The sequence below is a fragment of the Arachis hypogaea genome, chromosome 6 (assembly GCF_003086295.3).
Source record: "Arachis hypogaea cultivar Tifrunner chromosome 6, arahy.Tifrunner.gnm2.J5K5, whole genome shotgun sequence".
In the NCBI taxonomy this organism is placed as follows: domain Eukaryota; kingdom Viridiplantae; phylum Streptophyta; class Magnoliopsida; order Fabales; family Fabaceae; genus Arachis; species Arachis hypogaea.
The window spans coordinates 79,203,447-79,231,087 of record NC_092041.1 but is presented as its reverse complement, the minus strand read 5'-3'; the positions used below and the strand labels follow the sequence as shown (position 1 = coordinate 79,231,087).

Sequence of the window (27,641 nt, the reverse complement as noted above, 5' to 3'; positions counted from 1 at the left end):
TTACTCTATTAATTTCTATAATTTCACTAAATTTTTAATTAGGTCCCTATTCTTTTTTTTTCTTTTAATTGGATCCCAACACTGCTTTAATTTTGTAATTAAATCCTTTTAGTGTAAAAATATTAGAGTTAACTAAATATTTTTTCATAAATAGAAGGTACTTATAATTAAAAACTTAATTAAATCTTTGACCGTATGTATTTTGGTAAAAATATTATGTTAATTTTAATTTTTTTAACATGAAAATGACGTAATTACAAAATTAAAAGTTGATGAGTTTGAAAAACTCTAATTTAATTTGATGATGATCAAACATTATTAATATAATTAATTGTAAAATTATTAACTTGATTTTAATTCATACTAATTTAAATAATCTTGCAGTGCAATTTTTTATTGGGCCGAAAATAAAAGAAATCAATAGCAAGCCCAATTTGATGAAAAATATCCAGCATTGATAGAAATTATTTTGAATCATTATGGCTAAATTGATTTGGGCCGAAAGAAAAGAAAATTGGCAAGCCCAAATGTGTTACTTATAGCTCAGCCTTGGAACAAATTGTCTTAATTATTTTGGTAAAGCAAGCTGTTTTTGTTTGGGCCAAAAATGATTATTATTACTACTAGCCCAATAGAAAGCAAAAAAAGCAAAGTTTTATTGCTTTCAATGCATCTCATTCTCTCATGATGGAATTCAAAATTTATTAGGATGAGTTAATGCAGACCTTGAAACTATGAGAGAGAAATTGAAGTTGATTTGATTGATAGCTTTAATGAGGCACACTACCTCAAGCAAAGGGAAGTGAAAATTTAATTTACTTTATCAAGATCCATTAGTTAGTGCTCAAATTTCTCTTTTCTCTCTCTCATCTTGCTTCTTGTTTTCGGTCATTACACAACAGTTATGGAAGAAACTTTAAGCCACCAAAAAGAAGGAGGAGCAAGTAACAAGACCATCATAATGATGGCAAGAAAAAGAAAACATAAAGTATGTAGTGGCTAAGATCTTCAACCATGAATGGTAAGATTTGGTGAAGAGATCTTGGCTTCTCCATACCAAAAATGGTTGATAAAGATTTTGGTCAGTAGAGGAAGATTTCTTGGAGGTATGGCTCATCTCTGCTTTTGAGTTCACTCATCACAGAAGGTAGCTAGGGTGGCTACGTGAAGGAGGAATCAAAAGTGGAGCAGGAGGAGTTGTCATGCATCACGAAGCATCAAGGGCTAGGAGTTCATCTTGAAGAGCAAGGCAAGATGGAAGGCTCGGATTGGTGCTTATTGGTGACCAAGGAAGGACCTAAGGTAATTGCATATTGGTTAAAGTATTTGGTTTTCTCTTCTCTCTCACTGGCCGAACCGGTTTTCATGAAGAAGAAGAAGTTTAGCTTGGTTTGTTTGGTTTCAACCGTGGAGGCTTCTCCCTATAAGTAAGGGAGAATAGCCAAGGCTTGAAGCAAGGAGTGAGAGTACAAGGCACAGAGTTCTCAGAGCTACCTAAGCTAATAGATTTTCTTCTCCTTCAATGTATTTTATTTTGTATTTTTCTTTTAATTTTGTCATATCTTGAGTCTCATGGAAAAAGGCAAACAGTGAGCTTTGTATGAAAAATCCATAGAGCGGAAAAAGGCAAAGAGTGAAAAATTAAAAGAAAAAGCCATAGATGTCCTTAGAGTTCCTTTGTACATCTGTATTGTGTTTCATGATTCTGTGAAAATTCCCTTGTAAGTTGGGTTAGCACTTTACAGTTGAAAGCTTGGCAGTGACCAAGTCAAGTTCAGGATTGGGTTTAGAATTCTGGACTTGTCCTAGATAGGAAGGATAGTTCCTAGGGAGAATTGGTGCTTGTAATTAAGAATGATTATAGTGAAATTCTATCATCTTTGTGATGGAGACTGGATGTAGGCTGCGCTGCACTTAGCAGCTGAACCAGGATATATCTGGGTGTAATTTTCTTTCTCATATACTCCTTTTCTGTTTCTGCTGCACAGGAGATAAAACCGTAAAATGTCTCGTGCCAAGTGACGAGACAAAAAGAAAAAGTCTCGTGGCTAGGGACATGACAAAAATAAAAAAGTCTCCAGAAGTTGTTTCAATGACCAGCAAGTGTTCAGAAGCGGGCTAAGATTCAACCTCCCCTTCTCTTAGCCAATAAAAACCATCAATTGGTATCAGAGCTTGGTCTCAAATAGATCAAGCTTTGCAGCTTAGAGAAAAGATCCAGATGGCAGAAAGCAGTAGCTCAAATCTGGTGTCTTATAATTTTATAGTAGGACAGTCAAGCAACAGACCTCCTCTTTTCAATGGGAAAAATTATACCTATTGGAAGGAGAGAATGAAGATCTTTGTGCAATCAGTAGATTACAGACTATGGAAGATTATCCTGGAAGGTCCTCATTCCCAACCACCACAAGTTCTGAAGGAGTAGTCTCTCACAAACCCAAAGCAAGCTGGACCGAGGAAGACAGAAAGAAAGTGGAGCTCAATGCCAAGGCTGTCAATTTGCTCAACTGTGCTATCAGCTTCGAGGAGTACCGACGGGTATCACGTTGCACAATGGTAAAGGAAATCTGGGACAAACTTCAAATCACCCATGAAGGAACCACCATAGTGAAGAAGACCCAGACAGATATGTTGAACAGAGAGTATGAAATGTTTGCAATGAAGGAAGGAAAATCTATTGATGAACTGTTCGAAAGATTCAACATCATCATTGTTGGCTTAGATGCTATGGGAATTACGTATCCTAATTTTGTGCTTGTGAGGAGAGTTTTGAGATGTCTCACAAAAGAGTGGGAAACTAAAGCATTAATTATTTCTGAGAGCAGCAGTTTAGATTCTATGACATGTGATGACTTGAGAGGAAACTTACTTGCTTTTGAAAACACTTATTTGAGAAAAGATTCAAAAAGGAAAGGAATTGCTTTTTCTTCTGTGACTAACCCCCTGGATGATGAATCCAGTGATAATTCCTCTGAAAATGAGTTTGTGTTGTTTGCCAAAAAATTCAGAAAAATGGTGAAGTTCAAAGAGAGAGGCAAAGGAAGCAGCTCAAGAAAATAGAAGAAAGACTTCAACAAAGTGACATGTTACAACTGCAAAGAAACTAGGCATTTCAAATCTGATTGTCCTAAGTTGAAGAAGGAGGAAAAGCCAAAAAGAGGAAAGAAAAAGGGATTGATGGCTTCATGGGAGGACTTGAAAAATGACTCAGACGATGATGAAGAATCCGAGACCAAGTCACAACCATGTCTCATGGCAGATCACATTGATCAAGTAGTCTTTCACAACACTAACACTGAAGATCTCCATCTTATGATAGACCATCTTTCTGAAAAAAATAAGATGCTTCTTACTTGATAACCAAGATCTTGAACAACAAATCACCATTCTTAAAGTTGAAAACGGTTTTCTTAAAGAAAAGCTAAGGGAGGCCCAAACTGCTTGTGATATTGTTGAAGAAAATAAGCAGTTAAAAGTCCAACTTAGAAGCTGTGAAAGTGACCATTGTGTTATTGCATATATAAACTGTTTTAAAGAAAATGAAGAGTTGTTGAAAAAGATTAAAAATCTTGAAAATGACCTAGCCAAGTTTACTCAAAGTTTTGAAAATCTAAATCAAATCTTGGCTAGTCAAAAACCACTGAATGATAAAGCTGGCTTGGAGGTTCACAAAAATTTCAAATCTGTTAAAAAACCTTATTTTGAAAACATAGCTTCATCTTCAAATGATACAAGGTTTCAAAACCCAACAAGCTTTAACAAAACTGCAACTCCAAGATTTTGTAGACTATGCAACCGAAATGACTACTTTCCCATTCAATAATTTTTTGGTGAAAGAATGATTGGTGACAAAGTTTACAAAGTAGTTTTTGACTACAATGCCTTGGGACATAGGAGATGGTTTAACGTGAAAGGATCCAAGAAGATTTGGATACCTAAGGTCACTTGAGCTCATTTTGTATGTTTGCCTAGCATCCAAGCGGAAAGACAATATGTGGTATATGGACAGCGGATGTTCTAGACATATGACCGGAAAGACAACCTTTTTCATAAAGCTTGATGAATATAATGGAGGGTTCGCTACTTTCGGTGATGATGGTAAAGGAAAAATAGTGGCCATTGGAAAAGTCGGTAAAAGTTTTTCTTCTTGTATAAATGATGTTCTTCTTGTTGACGGTTTGAAACATAATTTACTTAGTGTTAGCCAATTGTGTGATCTTGGTTTTGAAGTTGTTTTTAGAGAGTTTGTGTGTTTGGTTGTATGTGAAAAATTTGGGAATATTTTGCTTGAGGCTAAAAGGTGTAATAACATATATGGATTAACTCTTGAGGACTTGGAAGATCAAAAAGTAACATGTTTTACCTCTCTTCAATCTAAAAAATGGCTATGGCATAAGAAATTGGGCCATGCTAGCATGTACCAAATTTCTAAGCTAGTTAAGAAAAACTTGGTAAGAGGAATTCCAAATATTAAATTTGATAAGGATCTTACTTGTGATGGTTGTCAATTAGGCAAACAAGTAAAATCTTCTTTTAAAGCAAAAGATGGAATTTCAACCAAGAGGCCATTAGAGATGTTACACATTAACCTTTTTGGACAAATAAGAACTCAAAGTTTAGGAGGAAAATACTATGGCTTAGTTGTAGTAGATGATTACTCTAGATTTAGTGGATACTTTTTCTTACTCATAAAAATGATGTTTTTCATGCTTTCTCAACCCTTTGCAAGAAAATTCAAAATGAAAAAGATTTAAAAGTGGCCCATTTGAAAAGTGATCACGGAAAGGAATTTGAAAACCAAGATTTTGAAAAATTCTGTGATAACTTTGGAATTGCTCATAATTTTTTATGCCCTAGAACACCTCAACAAAATGGGGTTGTTGAAAGAAGGAATAGAAGCCTTCAAGAGATGACTAGGGCTATGTTATGTGAAAATGAGGTTCCAAAATTTCTATGGGCTGAAGCTGTAAATACAGCATGCTACATTTTGAATAGGACCATTATTAGAAAATGGTTAAAGAAAACTCCTTATGATCTATGGAAAGGAACCCTTCCAAATCTTAAGTATTTTCATGTTTTTGGATGCAAATGTTTTGTACTTAATAACAAAGAAAATATTGGTAAATTTGATCTAAACTCATATGAGAGAATGTTTGTTGGGTATTCCACCACTAGCAAGGCCTATAGGATTTATCTCAAAGAACATAGGACCATAGAGGAATCCATACATGTCTCTTTTTGTGACTCTAACTCAATTCCCAGTGCTGTGATTGAAGATGATACAGATTGTGAGGAAGTTATTAATAAAGAAATCAGTGAAGAAAATTCCAAGTCTACTCAAAATGAAGAATCTGCCAGTCCAGTTTTGTCTCGTTAGATTGGAGGAGACATTTCCATTTTGTCTCCTGAGCCAGCATGAGAAATTGAAACAGTGAGACCCACAGAAGCTCATCAAAGCTCTACACCACTCTGGAAGTCTAGAGAATGGAAGTCCATGAGGAGTTATCCTCATGACTTTATCATTGGTGATCCCTCTCAAGGTGTAACAACAAGATCTTCAACCAAAAGGCAATCCAAACCAAGCAATTTTGCACTCTTGTCACAAATGGAGCCCAACAATGTGAAACAAGCTCTTGAAGATCCATCATGGGTCAAAGCCATTCAAGAAGAGCTTGCTCAATTCGACAAGAATGAGGTTTGGACACTAGTACCTCATCCGGATGGTAAAAAGGTAACGGGTACTAAGTGGGTTTTTAAAAATAAACTTGGTGAGGATGGACAAGTTGTTCGTAACAAGGCTAGATTAGTGGCCCAAGGTTACGATCAAGAAGAGGGTATAGATTTTGATGAGTCTTTTGCTCAAGTAGCTAGAATGGAAGCAATTAGGTTGCTTCTTGCCTATGCTGCCCATAAGGGTTTCAAAATGTTTCAAATGGATGTCAAATGTGCTTTCCTTAATGGCTTTATTGATAGAAAAGTGTATGTGGTACAACCCTCAGTTTTGAACATAAAGATTTCCCAAATCATGTTTTCAAACTATCAAAGGCCCTTTATGGCCTTAGACAAGCTCCAAGAGCTTGGTATGAAAGGCTTAGTGCCTTCTTGTTGAAAAATCAATTTCAAAGGGGTACCACCGACACAACTTTATTTATTAAAGCATCTAATGATGATATTCTCCTAGTTCAAGTTTATGTAGATGACATTGTGTTTGGATCGGCCAATGAGTCCTTGTGTATAAAGTTTGGAAAACTCATGACTAGTGAGTTTGAAATGAGTTTAATGGGAGAGCTAACATTCTTTCTTGGCCTCCAAATTAAACAAACTCCTAGTGGCACTTTCATTCACCAAGGAAAGTATGCAAAGGAACTTATCAAAAAATTTGGCCTAGAACGTTCCAAACCAATGGGAACACCAATGCATCCAAACACTAAACTTGAAAAGAATGATGATGGCAAGGATGTGGATGAAATACGGTATAGAGGAATGATTGGTTCACTCATGTATCTTACCTCCTCTAGACCGGATATTGTTCAAAGTGTGGGTGTATGTTCAAGATTTCAATCTCACCCAAAAGAGTCCCATCTTTTAGCCGTTAAGCGCATCATTAGATACATTAAAGGAACTAGTGATTATGGCTTATGGTATCTAAAATCTGACGATTTTTGTGCAGTAAGGTTTTGTGATGCAGACTATGCAGGAGATAGGGTGGATAGAAGGAGCACATCCGGCATATGTTGCTTCCTTGGAAGCTTACTCAACATGTGGTCAAGCAAAAAACAAGCCACAGTGGCTCTATCCACAGCTGAAGTTGAATATATTTCTGCATCTGCATGTTGTTCACAACTAATTTGGTTGAAAACACAATTGAAAGATTACAAATTAAAAATCAATAGTATATCCTTATTTTGTGATAACATGAGTGCTATAAACATTTCTAAAAACCCTGTTCTGCACTCAAGAACCAAGCACATTGAAATCAAATATCATTTTATTAGAGAACATGTGCAAAATGGTACTATTGATATTCAATTTGTAAAATCTGAAGAACAACTTGCTAACATTTTTACAAAGCCCTTATGTGAAGACAGATTCTGCACCTTAAGAAATAGTTTGAGAATGATAGAATTAAATTCTGTTGAAAATTTGTGAATTTTTTTATTCTGTTTGGTTTTGTCTCGTAGCAAAACAGAAGACGAATTTCAGGATGTGTTGAACGGGCTATGATACAGGGGGAGACTGCGCTGATATTAATTATCTTGGGCCCCACAAAAATCTCTTTGACCTTGTTCTGACTCGTTTTTGAGTTTGCCTTAATAATGCTTTTGGGAAGTTGTCAAATCAAATCTTTACCCTTCCCTCATCCCTTTATTCTAGGAACTATTTTCACTTGTCTTGAATTATTATGGACTGCATTGTTTTTTCCTCATTTTTTTGTAAGGTCCCTCCTTGATGACAAAAGGGGAAGGAGAAGAGAAAAAAGGCTGAATCAAAACAGTTATGTTTCATTGATTTATTGCACTGTTTTGCAGACTTGTTTTGCTCTATTTTATGCTCTGATCTGGCTCTGTTTTGAGTACTTTGTGTTAGTGGATTAATTTTGAGTTGAACTTTGATTGTCATTTGCTCAAATACATGTGTGCTGACTGGACAATTGTGTTTTGGTGAAAAACAAATATTTTGGCTTTTGTGTGTTGTTTTCATTTTTTTGCAAGATCCATTTGATGACAAAAGGGGGAAGAATGATCGAAAAATTAAAATTGAGAGAAAACAGGGGATGAAATCCTTTGTGGATTCATGATAAATTGAAATTGAGAGAAAACAGAGGATGAAATCCTTTGTGAATTCATGATCACCCTTGTTTCAATTATTTGCTGTGGTGATCTGCCTAATACATTTGATGCATTTGATTTACTTTTGTGGATTTGTTTGCTGCATCATGGATTAGGAATTATTTTTGGCAGTTTCTTTAAGTTTTGATATGTAAATAAATTCTGAGAGTTGTTGCGTTTTGAGATGATCATGCTTGATTAAAAATATTTTCCTTGCTATGATAATTTTGTTCTAATATGTTGACTGGAAAATATTTTCAAATGACTTGAACATCAATTTCTTGAAACATCAAAAAAATATTTTTTATTGATATGTACTCAATTGCCTTGTGTGTGTTTCAGCAGAAAATTAATTCATGATATCAAATGAGTTTTGCTTATCACTCCAATTCTACTCATAAATCAAGCATTCAACATTACAAAATTTTATATGTTGAATAACATAGTTGCCTTAAGCTTGATTTCAATTGTTACAGAAAGGAGCTTCCCTTGGTAAAATAGCATACATTGAGGGGGAGCCATGTGACAATTAAAAGGAAGGAATCCATGCATTCAAAAGGGAGTATTCTAACTTTGTGATTTCTCTCTATTTCAATTTTTAATAATGTTTGTCATCAAGGGGGAGATTGATGAGTTTGGAAAACTCTAATTTAATTTGATGATGATCAAACATCATTAATATGATTAATGACAAAATTATTAACTTGATTTTAATTCATACTAATTTAAATAATTTTGCAGTGTAGTTTTTGATTGGGCCGAAAATAAAAGAAATCAACAACAAGCCCAATTTGATGAAAAATATTCAGCATTGATAGAAATCATTTTGAATCATTATGGCTGAATTGATTTGGGCCGAAAGAAAAGAAAATTGGCAAGCCCAAATGTGTTACTTATAGCTCAGCCTTGGAACAAATTGTCTTAATTATTTTGGCTAAAGCAAGCTATTTTTGTTTGAGCCAAAAAGGATTATTATTACTACTAGCCTAATTGAAATCTTTGCTAAATAGACCAAAGTTTGGTCCGAAACCATTAAGCAAAGAAAGCAAAGTTTCATTGCTTTCAACGGATTCTCTCATCATGTAATGGAATTCAAAATTTATTAGGATGAGTTAATGCAGACCTTGAAACTATGAGAGAGAAATTGAAGTTGATTTGATTGATAGCTTTAATGAGGCATGCTACCTCAAGCAAAGGAAAGTGGAAATTTAATTTACTTTATCAAGATCCATTAGTTAGTGCTCAAATTTCTCTTTCCTCTCTCTCATCTTGCTTCTTGTTTTCGGTCATTACACAGCAGCTATGGAAGAAACTTTGAGCCACCGAAAAGAAGGAGGAGCAAGTAACAAGACCATCACAATGATGGCAAGAAAAAGAAAACATAAAGTATGTATTGCCTAAGATCTTCAACCATGAATGGTAAGATTTGGTGAAGAGATCTTGGCTTCTCCATACCAAAAATGGTTGATGAAGATTTCGGTCAGTAGAGGAAGATTTCTTGGAGGTATGGCTCGTCTTTGCTTTTGAGTTCACTCATCACAGAAGGTAGTTAGGGTGGCTACGTGAAGGATGAATCAAAATTGGAGCAGGAGGAGTTGTCATGCATCACGAAGCATCAAGGGCTAGGAGTTCATCTTGAAGAGCAAGGAAAGATGGAAGGCTCGGATTGGTGCTTATTGGTGACCAAGGAAGGACCAGAGGTAATTGCATGTTGGTTAAAGCATTTGGTTTTCTCTTCTCTCTCACTGGCCGAACCGGTTTGCATGAAGAAGAAGAAGTTTAGCTTAGTTTGTTTGGTTTCAACCGTGGAGGCTTCTCCCTATAAGTAAGGGAGAACATCCAGGGCTTGAAGCAAGGAGTGAGAGTGCAAGGCACAGAGTTCTCAGAGCTACCTAAGCTAACAGATTTTCTTTTCCTTCAATGTATTCTATTTTGTATTTTTCTGTTTAATTTTGTCATGTCTTGAGTCTCATGGAAAAAGGTAAACAGTGATGCTTGTATGAAAAAGCCATAGAGCGGAAAAAGACAGAGAGTGCAAAATTAAAAGAAAAAGCCATAGATGTCCTTAGAGTTCCTTTGTACATCTGTGTTGTGTTTCATGATTCTGTGGGAATCCCCTTGTAAGTTGGGTTAGCACTTTACAGTTGAAAGCTTGGCAGTGACCAAGTCAAGTTCAGGATTGGGTTTAGAATTCTGAACTTGTCCCAGATAGGAAGAGTAGTTCCTAGAGAGAATTGATGCTTGTAATTAAGCATTATTATAGTGAAATTCTATCATCTTTGTGATGGAGACAGGATGTAAGCTGCACTGCACTTAGCAGCTGAACCAGGATATATCTGGGTGTAATTTTCTTTCTCATATATTCCTTTTCTGTTTCTGCTACACAGGAGATAAAACCGTAAAATGTCTCGTGCCAAGTGACGAGACAAAAAGAAAAAGTCTCGTGGCTAGGGACGAGACAAAAATAAAAAAGTCTCTAGAAGTTGTTTCAAAAACCAGCAACTGTTCAGAAGTGAAAAAGGGGCTAAGATTCAACCCCCCTTCTCTTAGTCATTAAAAACCATCAAAAGTAGTGTAAGTAGAGACAGACATACGGGGAGGGGGGCGAGTGGAGGTCTTCTCTCCCCAACTTTTTTTTAAAAAAGATTAATAGTAATAAGTTATTAAGTACAATTTAATATTTTAAAAAAATTATTTAGTATTTAGTCTAATATAAATAAAAGTTAAGTCTAACCTAAATATTAATAATTTTTAATATCTAAAAAGTAAGTAACAATATTACAAAAATTAGAAAGATATTATTACTAATATTTTTTAATTAAATAAATTTTTTTAAATCCAAATAAAGTGGATTTTTTTCTTCTTGTGAGCGTCCATCTTGATTCAGGTATTAATTCTCTCTATTTCAACTACTACAATTGAGAGATCTTTTTCAACTATGAATATTGTGAAAAATAACTCAAAAACAAAATGAAAGATGAATTTCTTACTAATTGTCTTTTAATTATATTGAAAAGAAAATTGCTAAAAAAATTTGACACAAATTCTATTATCGATGAATTTTATGATACGAAAAATTGACCACTTCGTCAATAAAAAGTACATACATATTTTTGTACTTTAAAATATATTCTCTATCGATATATTTTTCTAATACATTTTACATTATATAATTTTTTAATATTATATATGTTATTGTCTCTCCCCTCAAGATAATATTTCTGGATTCGTCCAAAAGTGTAAGAATCCAATTGAAAAATCCAATTGAAAGAAAAAAAAGTATAAAGACTTAATTAAAAATTTGGTAAAATGATAGAGAGCAATAAAGTAATTAAACTTTAAAAAAAATTAACATGAGTAGTCTTCAAAAACATAAACATCTTCCGAATCCAAACCACACGCACATATTGATCCTTAATTTTTTCTTTTTTTGGACGTGCATCGATTCAAGAATGTGGCGTACATAGACACCCATCCCAACACACTATACTAATTACACTCTTGTTCTTTTTTTTTAAAATTGAAAACCAATCAAATCCCAGCCCAACCAATCTAAAGATCCAGCAGGTTAAACCCATTTTGCTCATTCTATTCATTTCAAAAGGTACTGCCGCTACAAATAAATGCCCGGCCCGCTTCAACTTTTTCATTAAAGCCCAATATTCCCACTCTCGACACTAACACCATCCAACTCATAATACTTATACTTGATCTCTTAGGCATGTTTTTAAATTTTAATTATTAAAAAAAAAGGGTACAATGAAAACCAAGCCTTCTACTGTACAGCGCTTATCCTCACCACATAATAGGCATTTTCTAGCAAAGATTTTGTAGCACTATGTTCAAATTTTTCCACCATAGCCAATTCCCAACAACTAATATAATTTAAATAAGGCTTAAACTTAGTTTGGGAATATTAGGGTGTTACACGCATTGTCAATCATTTAATCATACTCTAGAGTGGTTCTTTCAAAGAATTTATTTGTGACACAATTGTTTTATACGCTCGTATTCAAAGAATTAATATTTCCTTTGGTTATTTAATGATTACGTATATGTACGAGTGTGTGAAAATTGAAAAAAAAAAAAGTTGTCCTGCCCTGTGCTATATTTCTTACAAAGATATTTGCTTTTAATAATGTTGATTTCTCTGATGAAATTACGAGGAGAATAACATTATTGGAAGGAGATGGTACGACAAAAAAGACAGCTGGATGGACAATTTCACTCCCATGCTGAGATTTCTGAATATTTTATATTGATCCGAGAAGCCTACCAAAGGTTCAAAGCTGAAGATTCTTGTAGGCATTGTCAAAGATTTGATTCAAGAAGTGTTATGTCTCACTGACTTAATGATTACAAGCACTAAACTCTAATGGAGGCAAGAAAGTAAACAAGAATTGGCCTTAAGAAAATTGAACCATATACATCCTCAAGAGCTACCTTGATGAACTCAACAATGAATCCTACTTTTTTGGTGAAGAGGAAGAAGAATCATCTTGTGAGTTTACCTCTGATAGTAGAAAATATCTCCATGCTATTGCTGTTGAAATTTTGAGTTTTTAAGAAACTTTTTTTTATCTTCTATTCTATTCTGCTGAAAGATGACCATAATGACCTTTAATTTTCTTTGACAAAAGAAGAGAAATTAAACTGATTTATGACTTATCATATATTTTGCTTAAGTTTTGTTTTGCTTATATTATTCTTATGATGGATTATTCATTTATCTTATGGCATTAGTGCACATAGACAACGAGAGCTTATTTCATTATCAGAAAAGTTATCTTTATCCTATAATCACTCTAATTCAGTTTAAAAGTGTTTGTCATAAAAAAGGAGATTATTGAGTCAAGCATTGTCATAGCTACCTTGATAATGACAAACATTTAATTTTGCCTAAATTGACTAACATTCTTTTTCAAGTGTTGCAGGTTTTGATATCAAGAAATCATGATCAAGAACAAAACAACAAGTAGTATACAATACTCCATAACATATCAAGCACAACAAAAAGAAAGATGTTGCACTTATTGTGAAGCAAAACAAGCGAGATCTCAATCAAGCCAACGGTCTAAATTAGATTGCATGCAATGGCTAGAGGAACAAAAGAGAAAATACTTCTTTCCATCAACAGCAGATCAAATTCTCTATATATGAATATTCTTTTCAAGGAAGAAAGCACATCCAGCCAATGAAGCTCGAGTTTTCTTATTTGTTCTTGAGTGATCTCTATTTTTTCTATTGTCTACTTTATTTTATATTAAGATTAATAAATGGTAAAGAGACTTAGATTCCACAAAAGCCATATTTACTTATGTTTGAGTGCTTGTTAGAAAGTGTGTTTTAGGTAAGAATTCATATAGTTTTCTTTTTCCTTTAAGTTGGGTAAGTAATTAGAGGTATTCTAAGTTAAGTGTAACTTAATTGTGAGAAGAGTGATTTATTCTTGTATTGGTGTTTGCAATCAATTTTTTATTATAGTGAATTTTTACTATGATTTATAATAAAAATTAGACGTAGGTCTCAGTAGATAGGATACCAAACCATGATATATATCGTGGTGTCAACCTATTTCTCTTTCTCTCTTCTGTATTATTATTACGAGAGAAAATTCGAATAATCTCTTATTTTTTTAGGTTATGTAAAATCCGTAAAAATTTATATATTGTATTTCCTTAATTCAATTCCCCTTCTTAAGTCACTAGAAAATCTTCAGAAATAATTTCTTTTGGAATTTAGTGTGTATTTGATTCTCTATTGACCATCCCCAACATTAGATAAGGCTGCATGAAACAAAGAGAATGTGTTTGGATCATGATTCATGCTAGTTTTACTAGTTTTAACCGAGAATTAATTACTAGACGGATCTAATTTAGGGTAAAATCCAATTGTCTTTAGTAAACTAGTCAAAAATAAAAAATTTAGTTAATCAATTTACTGACCTAATTTTTAATCATTAATCAATTTAAAATAATAAAATATAATTTATTTAAAAATATATATTTATATATAACTATATTATTTTATTTTATTTAGTCTTAATTAAATCTCAGTTAAACCTTTAAACTTTGAAATTTTTAACTTTATTGATTTGATGGTTGGTTCAATTTTTAAAATTTTGGTTTGGATAAAACTTGTCAACCTAGATTGAGCTTTACTCGAAAAATACAATTGATGGAAATAATAATTTCTTGCTTTTCTATCATTGTAAAGATGTTGAAGTGTTAAAAATATAATATTAATATGTTAGTCGATATAAAATGTTTAATATTTGACGTATATGTGCAGCATTGTAAATGAAATTTAATATTTGAATTGAAAAATTTTTATTCTCTCTTTTATGAATCCTAATTTTCTTCATACTAACTATCTATTCTCTAGCCTTTTATATTTGTAATATTTTTATTTTTAGAACTTTTTTTTATGTTACATTATTCAAAATAAGCATATTTATTTATGAGCAGTGTATGATGTACAAATGATGTTCAACTAAGTATAAACAAATTTAGGTGTCAACATAACAAGAACTTGCTAGGTGTTAAAATAAGGATTAAAGAGTGAGACGACACAAACATATTTATTCATGTAGTATTTTTCTTAAGTTATATGACTAGCACTAAGATTAAATACGTCTAAAGTGAGCATAATAATTATGTACTTATTAAATGTGTTACATTTATATAGATTATTAGATTTTATTAGATAAAAATTAAAGACGATTATAAAAGAAGAATATTAATGACTCTAATAAATATAGAATATTCTAATACATAAATAAATGTCTTAAATAATAATATTTTAATACATAATACTTTAAATGATAATAAAATTTTTTATTTTTAAATAATTAAATATAAAATATATAAATACAAAAAATATGAGTATTCTTTATTCATTAAGATTAATAATTATGTAAAAAAATTTTATAATATTAAAAAATTATATTAAAATAATATTTTAAACTGTAACATAAAATATAAAATAATTAAAATTTTATTTTATATTGTTTGACAAATAATTAGATTATTATATTCAAAATTTATTAATTAATTATTTTTGTTAAAAATATTATTATATAATATAATTTTTCATCAAAATATTTTAAAAATATAATTTATTTAAAATATTATATAAAATATATGAAAATATTAAATTTTTTATCTTTTTAATTCTTTTAAAAATTAAAATAAATAATATAATTCTAAATACATGCCTATCACATTATGTATTTACTTATATTAGTAAGACCTAAACTAATCAAACTTACACAATTAAAAATATTAAAACTATATACCTATTGTAGAAATATAATCACATAAATACATTATTTTTTTATATCTTTTTTGAAATAATATATATAATATATACTATCTGAATTAAAATGCAGATGAATTATTATATATAATTACACCTATATATATGAATTTGTCTAAAAAAATTGAAAAAATAAATTATATTATTTATTTAGCTTTTCCCGAAAAAATTTAAAAAATAAAAAAAATTAATATTTTCATGTATTATATATAATTTTGTAAATAAATTTTATTTTTACAAATATTTTGATAAAAATTTATATTATATAACAATATATTTAACAAAATAATTAGTTAATAAATTTTAAATATAATAATTTAATTATTTGACAAATAATATAAAATAAAATTTAATTATTTTATATTTTTATATTATAATTTAAAATATTATTTTAATTTAATTTTTTTAATTTTATAAAATATTTTTTGCATATTACTTAATCTTAATAAATAAAAAATACTTATATTTTTTGTATTTATCTATTTTACATTTTTTAAAACAAAATATTTCCACCTTTATATAATTAAATATGTGATAATCTTCTTAATAAATATATATATATATATATATATATACTATCTATTAATTTTTTTATATATTAAATAAGTATAATAATATAATCACATTGAAATTAGATAACATATTAAATTTGTTATATTAAAACTAAAAATTATATATGCTGTCATTTGATTTAACAAAATATATTTTTAATAAATTATATATGATAAAAGTTATTTTATGAAAGATATTTGTACACCAATTTTATATATATATATATATATATATATATATATATATATATATATATATATATATATATAAGTTTGGTTGAGTTAGAGAACAAAAAATTTAACTAGAAAAATAAAAAATATTTGAAAATAATAAAAAATAAAAATGATCTTATTATAAATATATAATTATATATATGAAATTATAACTGATAAATTTAAAAAATAATTTTAAATTATTATCTACTTAATATTATCACAAAATAATATGAATAAAAAAGACTAGAGTAGAAAGCCATGAGATGGCATATATATTAGTGAGTCTAAAAAATAAAAGAATATATATCAATCATATATCAGTCACTATTACATACACATATAATATATATACTTAGTTGATACATATTATTTATTCAGTTTTTCTAAAAATATAAAAAAAATCTCATGTATTATATATATATATATATATATATATATATATATATATATATATAATATTTTAAATAAAATATATTTTGAAAAATATTTGATAAAAAATTATATTATATGATAATATTTTTAACAAAATTAGTTATTTAATAAGTATTAAATATAATAATCTAATTATTTATCAAGTAATATAAAATAAAATTTAATTATTTTATATTTTTATGTTGCAGTTTAAAATATTATTTTAATATAATTTTTTAATATTATAGAAAATTTTTTGCATAATAATTAATTTTAATGAATAAAAATATTTATATTTTTTGTATTTATATGTTTTATATTTTTAATTACGTAAGTTTAATTAGTTTAGGTCTCACTAATATAAGTAAATATATAATATGATAGACATGTATTTAAAATTATATTATTTATTTTATTTTTCTAAAAAAATAAAAAGTTAATATTTTCATGTATTATATATAATATTTTAAATAAATTATATTTTTAAAATATTTTGATGAAAAATTATATTATATAATAATATCTTTAATAAAAATAATTATTTAATAAATTTTGAATATAATAATCTAATTATTTGTCAAGTAATATAAAATAAAATTTTAATTATTTTATATTTTTATGTTACAGTTTAAAATATTATTTTAATATAATATTTTAATATTATAAAAATTTTTTTACATAATAATTAATCTTAATGAATAAAAAATACTAATATATTTTGTATTTATATATTTTATATTTAATTATTTAAAAATAAAAGATTTTGTTATTATTTAAAGTATTGTATATTAAAATATTGTCATTTAAAGCATTTATATATGTAATAAGATATTCTATATTTATTAGAGTCTATCAATACTCTTTTTTTATATTAACTTTTGATTTTTATCTAATAAAATCTAATAGTCTATATACATGTGGTACATCCAATAAACACATAATTATTGTGCTCATTTTAGACATATCGACTAAGATTTATTCATATATCTTATAACAATTTTATTTTAATAAATCAAGTCCTTTAATATTTAGTAATCACACATTCAGATTCAATTTTAATTAACATCATTCAAACAAAACTCATTCTCTAAAAATCATGTTTGATCCAAAATATCTAAATACAGATTATATTGACACCACATTTACAAATAGTAAATCAAATCAAACACAGGAGTATTGAGCTTGTGGCCTAGTTCTTGAATTCTGATGAGGAGTGACGATTGATACATTATTAAAAGAAATGATGCTTGTACAAAAAAAGAAAAAAGAGAATGGTGTTAATACTTAATAGTTAATACTACATGTGATGAGGCACATACATGAGGATGATCAGTTTACTAATTATTTACATTCGATCAGCATCAAATCAAATCCAATATTTGCTTCCAAATTATCCAAGCTTGGGTAACAGCAAAATAGTAATGCATAGAAGATTAACTCAAAGAATTAAAGTTATTCAGTTGATCAAACATCTTCATTCAACAAGAGACAACAGCATTGCACCTTAATACAAAAAGAAGTGATCACTTATTTGAAATTGAGATTTAATATAAAATAAAAGAGTAAACTAAATGTAAAACATGAACTTATAACACAATTTGAGTCATAAATTCGTCTGACCTAATAAAATAATTTAACATTAAAATTGATTTAAAGTCCTAAATTAAGATTCTAACTAGTTGGCTTTGCTTGTCCCTTTTCCTTGTGTTTCAACAGGCAAAACTAGTGACCAATTATAAGTAGCTCAAACTGTAGAGGAAATTTACAACAAAGTGGAAGAAAAGTTGGAGCCATAACAAAACAAACATATTCATACAATCAGTCAACCAAAAGACCGGCACTGATTGCTTCCTGATAACACAACATTTAGAGTGCCATGTATAAGTAGTTTCTACTGCATAAAATAAGAGGCTAAAACTAGCTAGTTGCGAAACCACCTTGTTTTACATTATTGAAATCTCAAACTGGGACTACTTGGAAACACTACAATACTCTGCCAAATGAAGGTGATGTTTCAAAGATTTATCTCTTTAAGGAATTCTCATACAATTATGCAATACATTATTAAAGGGTTGTTTGTGAGCCTCTTCTCCGAAACCAAACTTACGTAAACAAATTTCCATAAAGAATAAGCAAAATAAAAAGAGTGTGATAGCTGCGTGCAAAACCTCAAAAGTTCTCCGGACTGTCATCCAATTGTTTCTCGTCTTCTATATCAACCTCCAAAATCTCCTGAAAATCCAAATAGGGAACATGTTTGGCTCTTGTTCTAGGCTTTTGCATTTGGATTGAACGAAGTAAAGCGATAGAGAATTAGTTATTGTTTAGTCACTTAATAAGAAAGCAATCAGGACAGTGATTCTAAGTTGTGACCAGATACCAATTTTGAAAGAACATAGAGTTTATATTTTATAGTGTTTAATAGTGATTATGGAAAAGGAAGAGAAGAGAGAGAGTTACAGGGATCCTCTGTTTGAGATAATTAGCGACTCTGGCTACGACATCGGAACGCTTGTGCCAAAAGCGACCCTTGAGGCTGATCTTCACGAAAGGTCCATCTAACTCTGCCAATTCAACCGTTCCTGAAAGAAGAAGCATATTCATGAAGAACATATACAATATTATATCTATCCTTTACATATTTCATTGAACAACAAAAACAACAACCAGTGATGCCAACTGAAGTGTCAAAGATCTGTCCCAGCTCCGCGCGAGCATCAACCAACACCTGTCTCACATTGTCTTCTGTGAGGTCGAGTGGCGGCGGAGCCGGGACAGATGCTGAAAGAGGTCTCAGCCTCAACCTCCTCTTCCTCCTCCTGCTCCATGGTTTTTCTTTGCCACGTGTTGTTAGGTGGTCCACTTGTTGAAATGGAGATTTGTGGATAAGTGGGGCAGGGTTATGGTAATAAGTGGAGGTGCATACAGCAGGTGCAGGAGGAGGAGGAAGAGGAGATAATGATGAGAGTGTGAGTGAGGAGGCTACATTGCAACAGAGGCACTTTGAAGGCAGTGACATGATCCTTAAAGGGTCGAGTTATTCTGAGAAAGAGTGGTTGTTGGATACGGATAAACACACTGAAACAGTGAAACCAATTAACCAATATTCCTAAAAAAAATTAAAATAAGTAAGAGCTCTGCATCTGAAATTAAAAGCCCACATAGTTAGCCCGTATTTGGAGACGCTAATCAAAATTTCATCATTTGCGTTTTTTTAGCAATATTTTTTAGAGAATAAATTATTTATTTATATATTATCAAAAATAAATTTAATTATATATTCATTTGCATATAGAGTATCATGTTTGAATTAAACTATAAATAATTAATTTATCGCATCTTGTAACATTTCAAATTTTTGAAAATTAAATAATTAGTTATTTATAAATCATTATATTATATTAAAATTTTATTTTTAAAAAATTATTTTTAATAAAAATAATTAAATAAAAATTTTTTATTATTAAAATTTAATTTAATTATTAATTTAAATTATTTATTAAATACTATTTTGATAGACAAAATTTAAATTAATTTTTTAGAATTATTATTATTATTATTATTATTATTATTATTATTATTATTATTATTATTATTATTATTATTATTATTATTATTATTATTATTATTATTATTATTATTATTTCTTTTCTCTTGGCCAAATGTGCCTTAAGGAAGTAAAGATTAAAAAACAAAGCCAAACGTGGCTATCAGGTATACATGTATATATTTATAATTATGACATATAAGTTCTCTATGTGTCACCTTAACACTAATTAATCATTCCTCTTTCATTAACCATCATTTTTCCAAGCAATACCGAACCATTTTCTTTAGGAAAATAAAGAGAATGTCGTGAGTGAGAGAGAATGAGACACTACTAGAAAATTAGATATTACAAATAGATATTTTTGATGAATTTTATCTCATAGAAATACAGGCAGAATTTTAGAAAAATTTTTTGTTGGAAAAAAAATGAATTAGCATAAATTACAAATAGAAAAAAAATCCGTCGATAATTCTATCAGAAAAATTAATTTTTTTTCGTAGAAAATAGTTACAGACAAAAAATTTGTCTGTAATTAAATGAAAAAACGTTGCGTTTATTAAATTATTACAGATGAAAAATTCGTCTGTAATTTAAAATTTTTCGTCGAAAATATTGAGTTAACCTTAACTCAGATCCTATCCTCTCGATCTATTCACACTCCACACAAATTGTCGCCAAAGAGCTTCTTCCTCTCTCTGTCCAACGCTTTTTCCATCACATGAGCTTCTTTCGCTGCCGCCGCTCTCTCCATCGCTCCGTCCACGATCTCATTATTGACCTCAGCAACGGCCATTCGCTGGTCATCCTCATCCACCGGTTCAGGTATGGTTTTGCATGACTTTCAATTTTTGAATTCTTCTCATTTGAAATCATAATGGAGACTTGCGTCCACGAGCTTCTTCTTCCCCTGTTGCTGCCGCCGCTTGCATTTTCTCATTGCACGAGTTTCAATCACATCCAATTCGAATCAATTCAATAATGGTCGTCATGGCTTCACCTTCTTCCAGAAACCAGACGCCGTCCTCCTCGCGCTCCTTTTCTTACCCCTTTGCTTGATACACCTTCGCCAATTTCGCTCCCGGAGCCTACCCCCTCGTCCCCACGTGCTTCTCCTCATCCTTTGGCCACCATCGGCGTTTTTCTTCCACCTCTTCGCCACAGTGTCCAACATCGTCATCTGTGAGATTCTCCTCGGAGCAACCACCAGGCTCTCTCGGGCAACACTCCGCGGCTATAAAGAGGTATACTCTAATTTTATGATTCTGTGCTTAGGCTCAATTTTTCTGTGCCAATTTTAGTTTTATCAATTTTTCTTTGCAGTTTCTATCTTCTCAAAATAATTTAGGGTTTTATTATAGAGACAGAGATGGCAAGCTTTCTGTGAAGGAACTCCAGTCCTCTGATTCCATTAGATGAATATATGAATATTCGCTTGCTATTATTGATTTTGTTTATAAGTCTAAGTTATAATCAATTTCCATTAGATGGATGGTTTTTAAGTTTCTTATTGGTTTTCTTAGCCAACTATACATCTATCTTGGTTTAGCACCATTGATACTGATTGAGTGTGATCTAAGTGTTAAAATTATGGATCTGATTCAATTGTTATTCACCTCGTTCTTCTTGTGCTAATAAGATTTTGGTGCTTTCCGTTTAGTTAGGTCAGAACTTTGTAGAGCATACTCTTTCGGTGCGGTCAACCTCAGCTGGACGACCGGCAGTTTCGGTTTGCTCTGCGGCAGCAGTAGTACCTCCGCCAAGCAAATCCACAATCCGAACACCTATGGCTGTTCCTCCAATTGATCCTCCTTCCAATCGGAACCGAAAGAAAAAGTTGTAAGCATTACTTACTTTCCCCAGCCGTACTAATTATGATTTGCAGCTATTGGAATTAAACAAGGTTTTATACGTCTTGTAGGCTTGTAGCATTTCCAGGTTTGGCCATTAATTAATACTATAAAGGTGAATCACCATAAATTTTAAAGAACTAGTGGGCTAAGACTCTTCTAATACTTCAGTGGCACTTCTATTCAGACTTTAACGCTGCCAATTGCCAACTTCCCTAGCAAGTAAATTTCTGAAGTTTCTAACTTCCTCTGATAATATATATAGTTTCCAAGTAGGTAGCTTTTTATGTTTCAGACTGTTCTATGTCCCTAATGAAAAGTAGCAGGTTGTGTGATGCAATGAGCTGCATATTTGTTCCTGGACCAGGATTTCAGTAACTATGGGTAAGGCTGTAGTTGCAGGGCTAGTTTGATGTTGTAGCTATTTTGTTCTGCAATATCCAGTATTTTGATAAATTCTCCTTTAATTATGTTTAAGAGTGAAAACATGCTTTTTAGATCTTAAAATAGCTAAATTTAGTTTACCTTGATTCCATTAGATGCCTTGATATATTTGTTAAGTGATTTCAGGTTTAGGAGGAAAAGATTGGATTTAGGGAGTGAATAAAAAGCATGTAGAAATGGAGAACCCATGAAGAAATGAAGGAATCGCAAAGCTGTTAATCCTGACCTCTTCGCACTTAATTGATCACAACTTGAGATACAGAGGTCCAAATGAGGCGGTTTTAGTTGCGTTGGAAAGCTAACATCCTGGGTGTCAAAATGATATAAGATTTGTCATAGTTTCCTGGCGTTTAGAGATGCGTACGTGTGATGTACATATATGCATGGGAAGCTGCACATGACTCACTAAAGGCAACTCGTGGCCAGCGATTTCTGAAGTATTTTGGGCCCAATCCAACTCATTTCTAAAGCTATTTAACCCAAGGATTGAAGAGGGATGAACCATCTAGTTAGTTAATTAGTTTTAGTTTAGTTTCGATGAGGCTTTAATTAGTTTCTAGAGAGAGAAGCTCTCTCTTCTCTTGCTTTAATTTTCCTTTTCCTCTTTAATTCTTCTATTGTAGTTGTGGCATTCTACTTCTCTTGTAGTTTCTTTATATTGTTAATTATAGTTTATGAATTCTTTTGTAGATCTACATTTCTTCTCAATGCAATTGGTAAGTTCTTTATTATTTCATAATTGTTTTACCTTTCTATTGTTAATCTCTTGCTTTAGTAGCTGTAGATTCCTTTAATTCTTGCAATTGATAATGTCTGCCTTTATTGCCTTCTATGTGTTTGTTGAAATGTTTCTTCTAGTTATGAGGTAGGTTTTGTTCCTCATGGCTTTGGTTGAGTAATTAGTGACTCTTGAGTTATCTAACTCTTTTGCTGATTGACAATTAGAAGTTGCTAATTGATTTGAATGCCACTAAAGCTAGCCTTTCATTATGAGTTGGCTAGGACTTGTGGACTCAAGTTAATTCATCCACTTGACTTTCCTCCATGGTTAGAGGTTAACTAAGTGGGAGCAATGAACAATTCTCATCACAATTGATAAAGATAACTAGGATAAGACTTTTAGTTCTTATATCTTGCCAAGAGCTTTCTTACTTGCTAGTTTTTTTCTTTTGCAATTTGCTTTTCTTGTTTCTTATCTCAAAAGCCCCAAACATACTTCATAACCAATAGCAAGAACACTTTATTGCAATTTCTAGGAAGAACGACCCGAGGTTTGAATACTTCGATTATTTTTATATGGGTTTTGTTTTAGTGACAACCAAATTTTTGTATGAAAGAATTATTGTTGGTTTAGAAACTATACTTGCAATGAGATTTCATTAGTGAAGTTCTAGACCACACAAAAATCCATTCATCAAAATGGCGCCGTTCCGGGGAATTGCAATGGTGTTATGTTATTGGCTATTGTGAATATGTTCATATTGTGAATATCTTGCTTTTTGGCTATCTCTTGGTTTTGCTAGTACCTAGGAGTTTATTTCTTTCTTTATTTATTTTTGATATACTTTGTTTTGATTTTCTTTTTTTCCATATGAATTCTCATCCTTGTGGTTTTGGATATGGTTATGACTATGTTGTAGATGATGAAAACTTTAATGATGGCACACATTATGGGAGAGATGAATTCTTAAGAAGGGAGTCACATCCATATGAGCAACCACCATGGCAACCTCCTCATTCAAGCTACTATGATGGTAATCCCTCGTATAATGCATATCATTCCAATGGATATGATGATACTTATTGATGCACCACTATTTCGTGGTATATCTTGTGCTTAATTGAGTGGATTTTATCCATTATTCTCACACTTATTCATAGAAACCACATGTTTTACATTTTCCTTCCTGATTTTGTGCTATGATTGAAAACATGCTTCTTTGGTCTTAATTTTGCTATGTTTAATCCTCTCTTATTATCATTCGATGCCTTGATATGTGTGTTAAGTGTTTTCAGAGATCACAGGGCAGGAATGGCTTAGAGGATGGATAGGAAGCTTGCAAAAAAAAAAAAAATAGAAGGAACACAAGAAACTAAGGAGATAACCAGCAAGCAGCGACACACACGCATGGCTCACGCGTGCGCGTGACATGGAGAAAATTGTAGCAACGCGTGCACGTGCCTGACGCGTACGCGTAGATTGGAGTTCTGCAATATGACGCGAGCGTGTGCTTGACGCGAACGCATGACACGCCAAAACGACCAGCGACGCGAACGTGTGACTGACGCGTACGCGTGACATGCGCGATCTGCAGAATTAATAGAAATCGCTGGGGTGATTTCTGGGCTATTTTTGACCCAGTTTTCGGCCCAGAAAACACAGATTAGAGGCTACAGAGTGGGGGAATCAATCCATTCATCACACAACTTCTCATTCATACAATTTTAGGTTTTAGATGTAGTTTCTAGAGAGAGAGAGGCTCTCTCCTCTCTCTTAGGTTTTAGGATTAGGATTTATTCTTCTTCTAAATTCCAGGTTCAATGTTCTTTTAATTTAGTTTATCTTTTATTTGTTTATGAACTCCATGTTAGATTTGATTTCTTTATTTAATGCAATTTGAGGTATTTCACATTTATGCTTTTAATTTAGCTTTTTACATTCTTAGCTTGTGTTGAGTAATTAGAGATACTTGAGTTATCAAACTCCTTGTTGATTGAAAATTGGAATTCTTTGCTGACTGATTTGAATTCCCCTAACTCTAGTCTTTTCTTAGGAATTGACTAGGACATGAGGAATCAAATTAATTTATCCATTTAACATACCTTCATAGTTAGAGGTTGACCAAGTGGGAACAAAAGCCAATTCTCATCATAATTGATAAGGATAATTAGGATAGGACATCCAGGATAAATACACCTCCCTGCAATTCCTTGAGAGACGATCCGAGATTTGAATACTTCGGTTATAAATTTTATTGGGTTTGCTTTAGTGATAAACAAGTTTTTGTACGAAAGGTTTCTTGTTGGTTTAGAAGCTATACTTTCAATGAGAGCTTATTTGTAAAATTCTAGACCACGCAAGAATCTGTTCGTCAAAATGGCACCGTTGCCGGGGAATTGCAAACGTGTGTCTTATTATTGGTTATTGTAAATATTTTCTTTTTGCTTGTTTGATAGTTTTTGTTAGTTTTAGGACTTAGTTGCTTCTTTTTATTAGTTTTTATTTTTCTTTTCTACTATGACTTCTCATCCCTCTGGCTACGAGCGTGGTTATAACTATGTTACAGGAAGAGGAGACTATAATGCCAACATGCACCATGGTTGGAACAATCAAATATGGAAGGAGTCACAAGGATTTGATCAACCCTCTTGGCAACAACCCCTTCCAATGTACTACAAGCAACAACTATTCCATGATGCATACCAAGACAATGGTTATGGTAGACATTTTCATGACACTCAATACCCACCACAACACGTCTATGAACCCTCTCCTCAATATAGCTCTGAACCACCCTACTCATAAGTCCCTTTTCACCATTCACCTTCATATGACCCTTATCATCATCCACCATACCAACCACCTTATGAGCCATATAAACCATATCTAGAACCACCCCAATTTCAACCCAATTACTCCCAAGAACCACCACCTCCATATACACCATGTCCATATCCATCAATCCAAGATACTTATGATCCCAATTACATTATCCAAGAGAAACAAGAGTCAAGGGATCATCTCAAGGAGACACTGGATCAATTTCAAGCAGCCGTTCATCAGTTGGAGCGAGCAGTAGGTGATTTAGCCTCTCGGCATTTTGACAATTAGAGTGCTCCCATGGCTACATGTGGAGAATCAATAAAAGAGCTTAGCATGAAGGAGACACTAGAAACTTCAATGGACAATGAGGAACATACCTTTGTATTGGAACAAGTGGAAGAAACCGTAATAGCTGAAGAAGAGGAAGTGGTTGAAGACTTAGGAGATGTGGAACCTCCATGGGAAAGTCAAGTCATAGAGCCTCCTTCAAAGACATTTGAAATTGATGTTGAGGAGGGTGTACAACCTCCAAGGCATAGCCTAGTGGAAGACTTTGAAGAGGTTGATCATGAGATGGATTCAAGCATTGATAAATCCTTATCTACAATTGAATCCTCTCCCATTGTACTTGACATGGAGAATAAAGAAGAAGAAGCATATCCTCCCATGCCCTTGGTGAGCAATAAAGAAGAGATTGAATTGGAAGAAAGCTACCAATAAGAAGAGGTTAAAATTGAAGAAGCTTACAAAGAGGTGGAAGTTGTCAAGGAATAACACAAGGGAGTGGAGCTTGCAAGATCACTAGAAACACCTCTCCCAAGGCCATTACCATCCAATACAACATTCAAGTGGGTGAATTTCTCATTCTTAACCTTTACTTTCCCACTTGAATATGGGCTACTGGAGACGGATGGTCAACTTAGAGCTCTTTATGGCATTAAGAGTAAGAAGAAGATGGTTAGCGGCAAGAGTTATCCTGCAAGGTTCAGTATGGTTGCATGCTTCGAGTTGAAATGCAAAGGTTGGTGTATAGCTCGATTGAATGGGTCTAGAAAGTTATTTGGCCGCTTTAGTGAGAATTCAATTTGCTTTACCACCTGGTTGGAACAATGGTGATCTACACAAAGACGGGTACAAAAGCATGGTTTGGGACCCCGGAATTCATTCTAAAAATCAATACTCTTGGGGCCTTGTCACTTGCTTCCACTTGCTTGAAGGCGTTATGTGCATAATCTGAGACCTCGAAGGTTACTGGAAGTACAAACATTGGTGGAGATTCTTGGACGAGTTCAAGCACAAGCCACCATGACAGGGAGCTCATCCAATGTCCAACTTAAAGACTTTAACTAAAAGTGCTAGGTGGGAGACAACCCACCATGGTATGATTGTCCCTTTTCATTCTTAGTTTTATTTTCTCTCTTATCTATCTATGTCAGTTCATGAATAATGCATCATCACCTGCATTCTGCATAAAAAAAAGTGCCTACGATGCGCAAGCGTCACTGACGCATACGCGTCGGGTGTATGTGCGCACAAAATACAAAACGAGCAGCAAGTTGCCCTGGAATGGCGCTGGAATCATGCGTCTAGCACAACCGACGGTCACGCGTATGCATGCCCCATGCGTACGCGTCGCCTGCAAATTAGCCCATCCACGCGTAAGTGTCAGCGACGCGTACACGTGGATAGAAAATCGGCGTCAATGCAATATTTGGCCGAAAGTTGTGCTGCCACTGTGCTGGAATCGCGCGTCTCGCACGACGAGTGGTCACGGGTACACGTGACCGACGCTTACGCGTCATTTATGATTCTACTCACCCACGTGTACGCATCGCATCCCATTTTCCATCTTACTCCTTTCTTCTCTCCTTTCTTATTCTTTCCTCCTTCCTTTCTTCTTCATTTTGTTCTCCCTTTCTTTTCTATACTTGT

At 32.2% G+C, this 27,641-nt stretch overlaps 1 protein-coding gene across 2 annotated transcripts; it reads right to left on the bottom strand.

Annotated features, from left to right (window-relative positions):
* Window positions 1-17,351: 17,351 nt before the first annotated feature.
* On the bottom strand, window positions 17,352-19,491 carry LOC112696753 (uncharacterized). Of its 2 annotated transcripts, XM_072197158.1 has the most exons (4): window positions 18,992-19,475; window positions 18,785-18,906; window positions 18,493-18,556; window positions 17,352-17,827 (listed from the first exon to the last, which is right to left on the bottom strand). In XM_072197158.1, exons 1-3 carry the CDS (start codon window positions 19,341-19,343, stop codon window positions 18,494-18,496), a joined length of 537 nt encoding a protein of 178 aa, XP_072053259.1. In that variant the 5' UTR covers window positions 19,344-19,475; the 3' UTR covers window positions 17,352-17,827; window position 18,493. The 2 variants fall into 2 exon arrangements, with proteins under 2 accessions (XP_072053259.1, XP_025605392.1); XM_025749607.3 differs by lacking the exon at window positions 17,352-17,827 and having other exon boundaries at window positions 18,109-18,556; window positions 18,992-19,491.
* Between the last annotated feature and the right edge of the window lie 8,150 nt (window positions 19,492-27,641).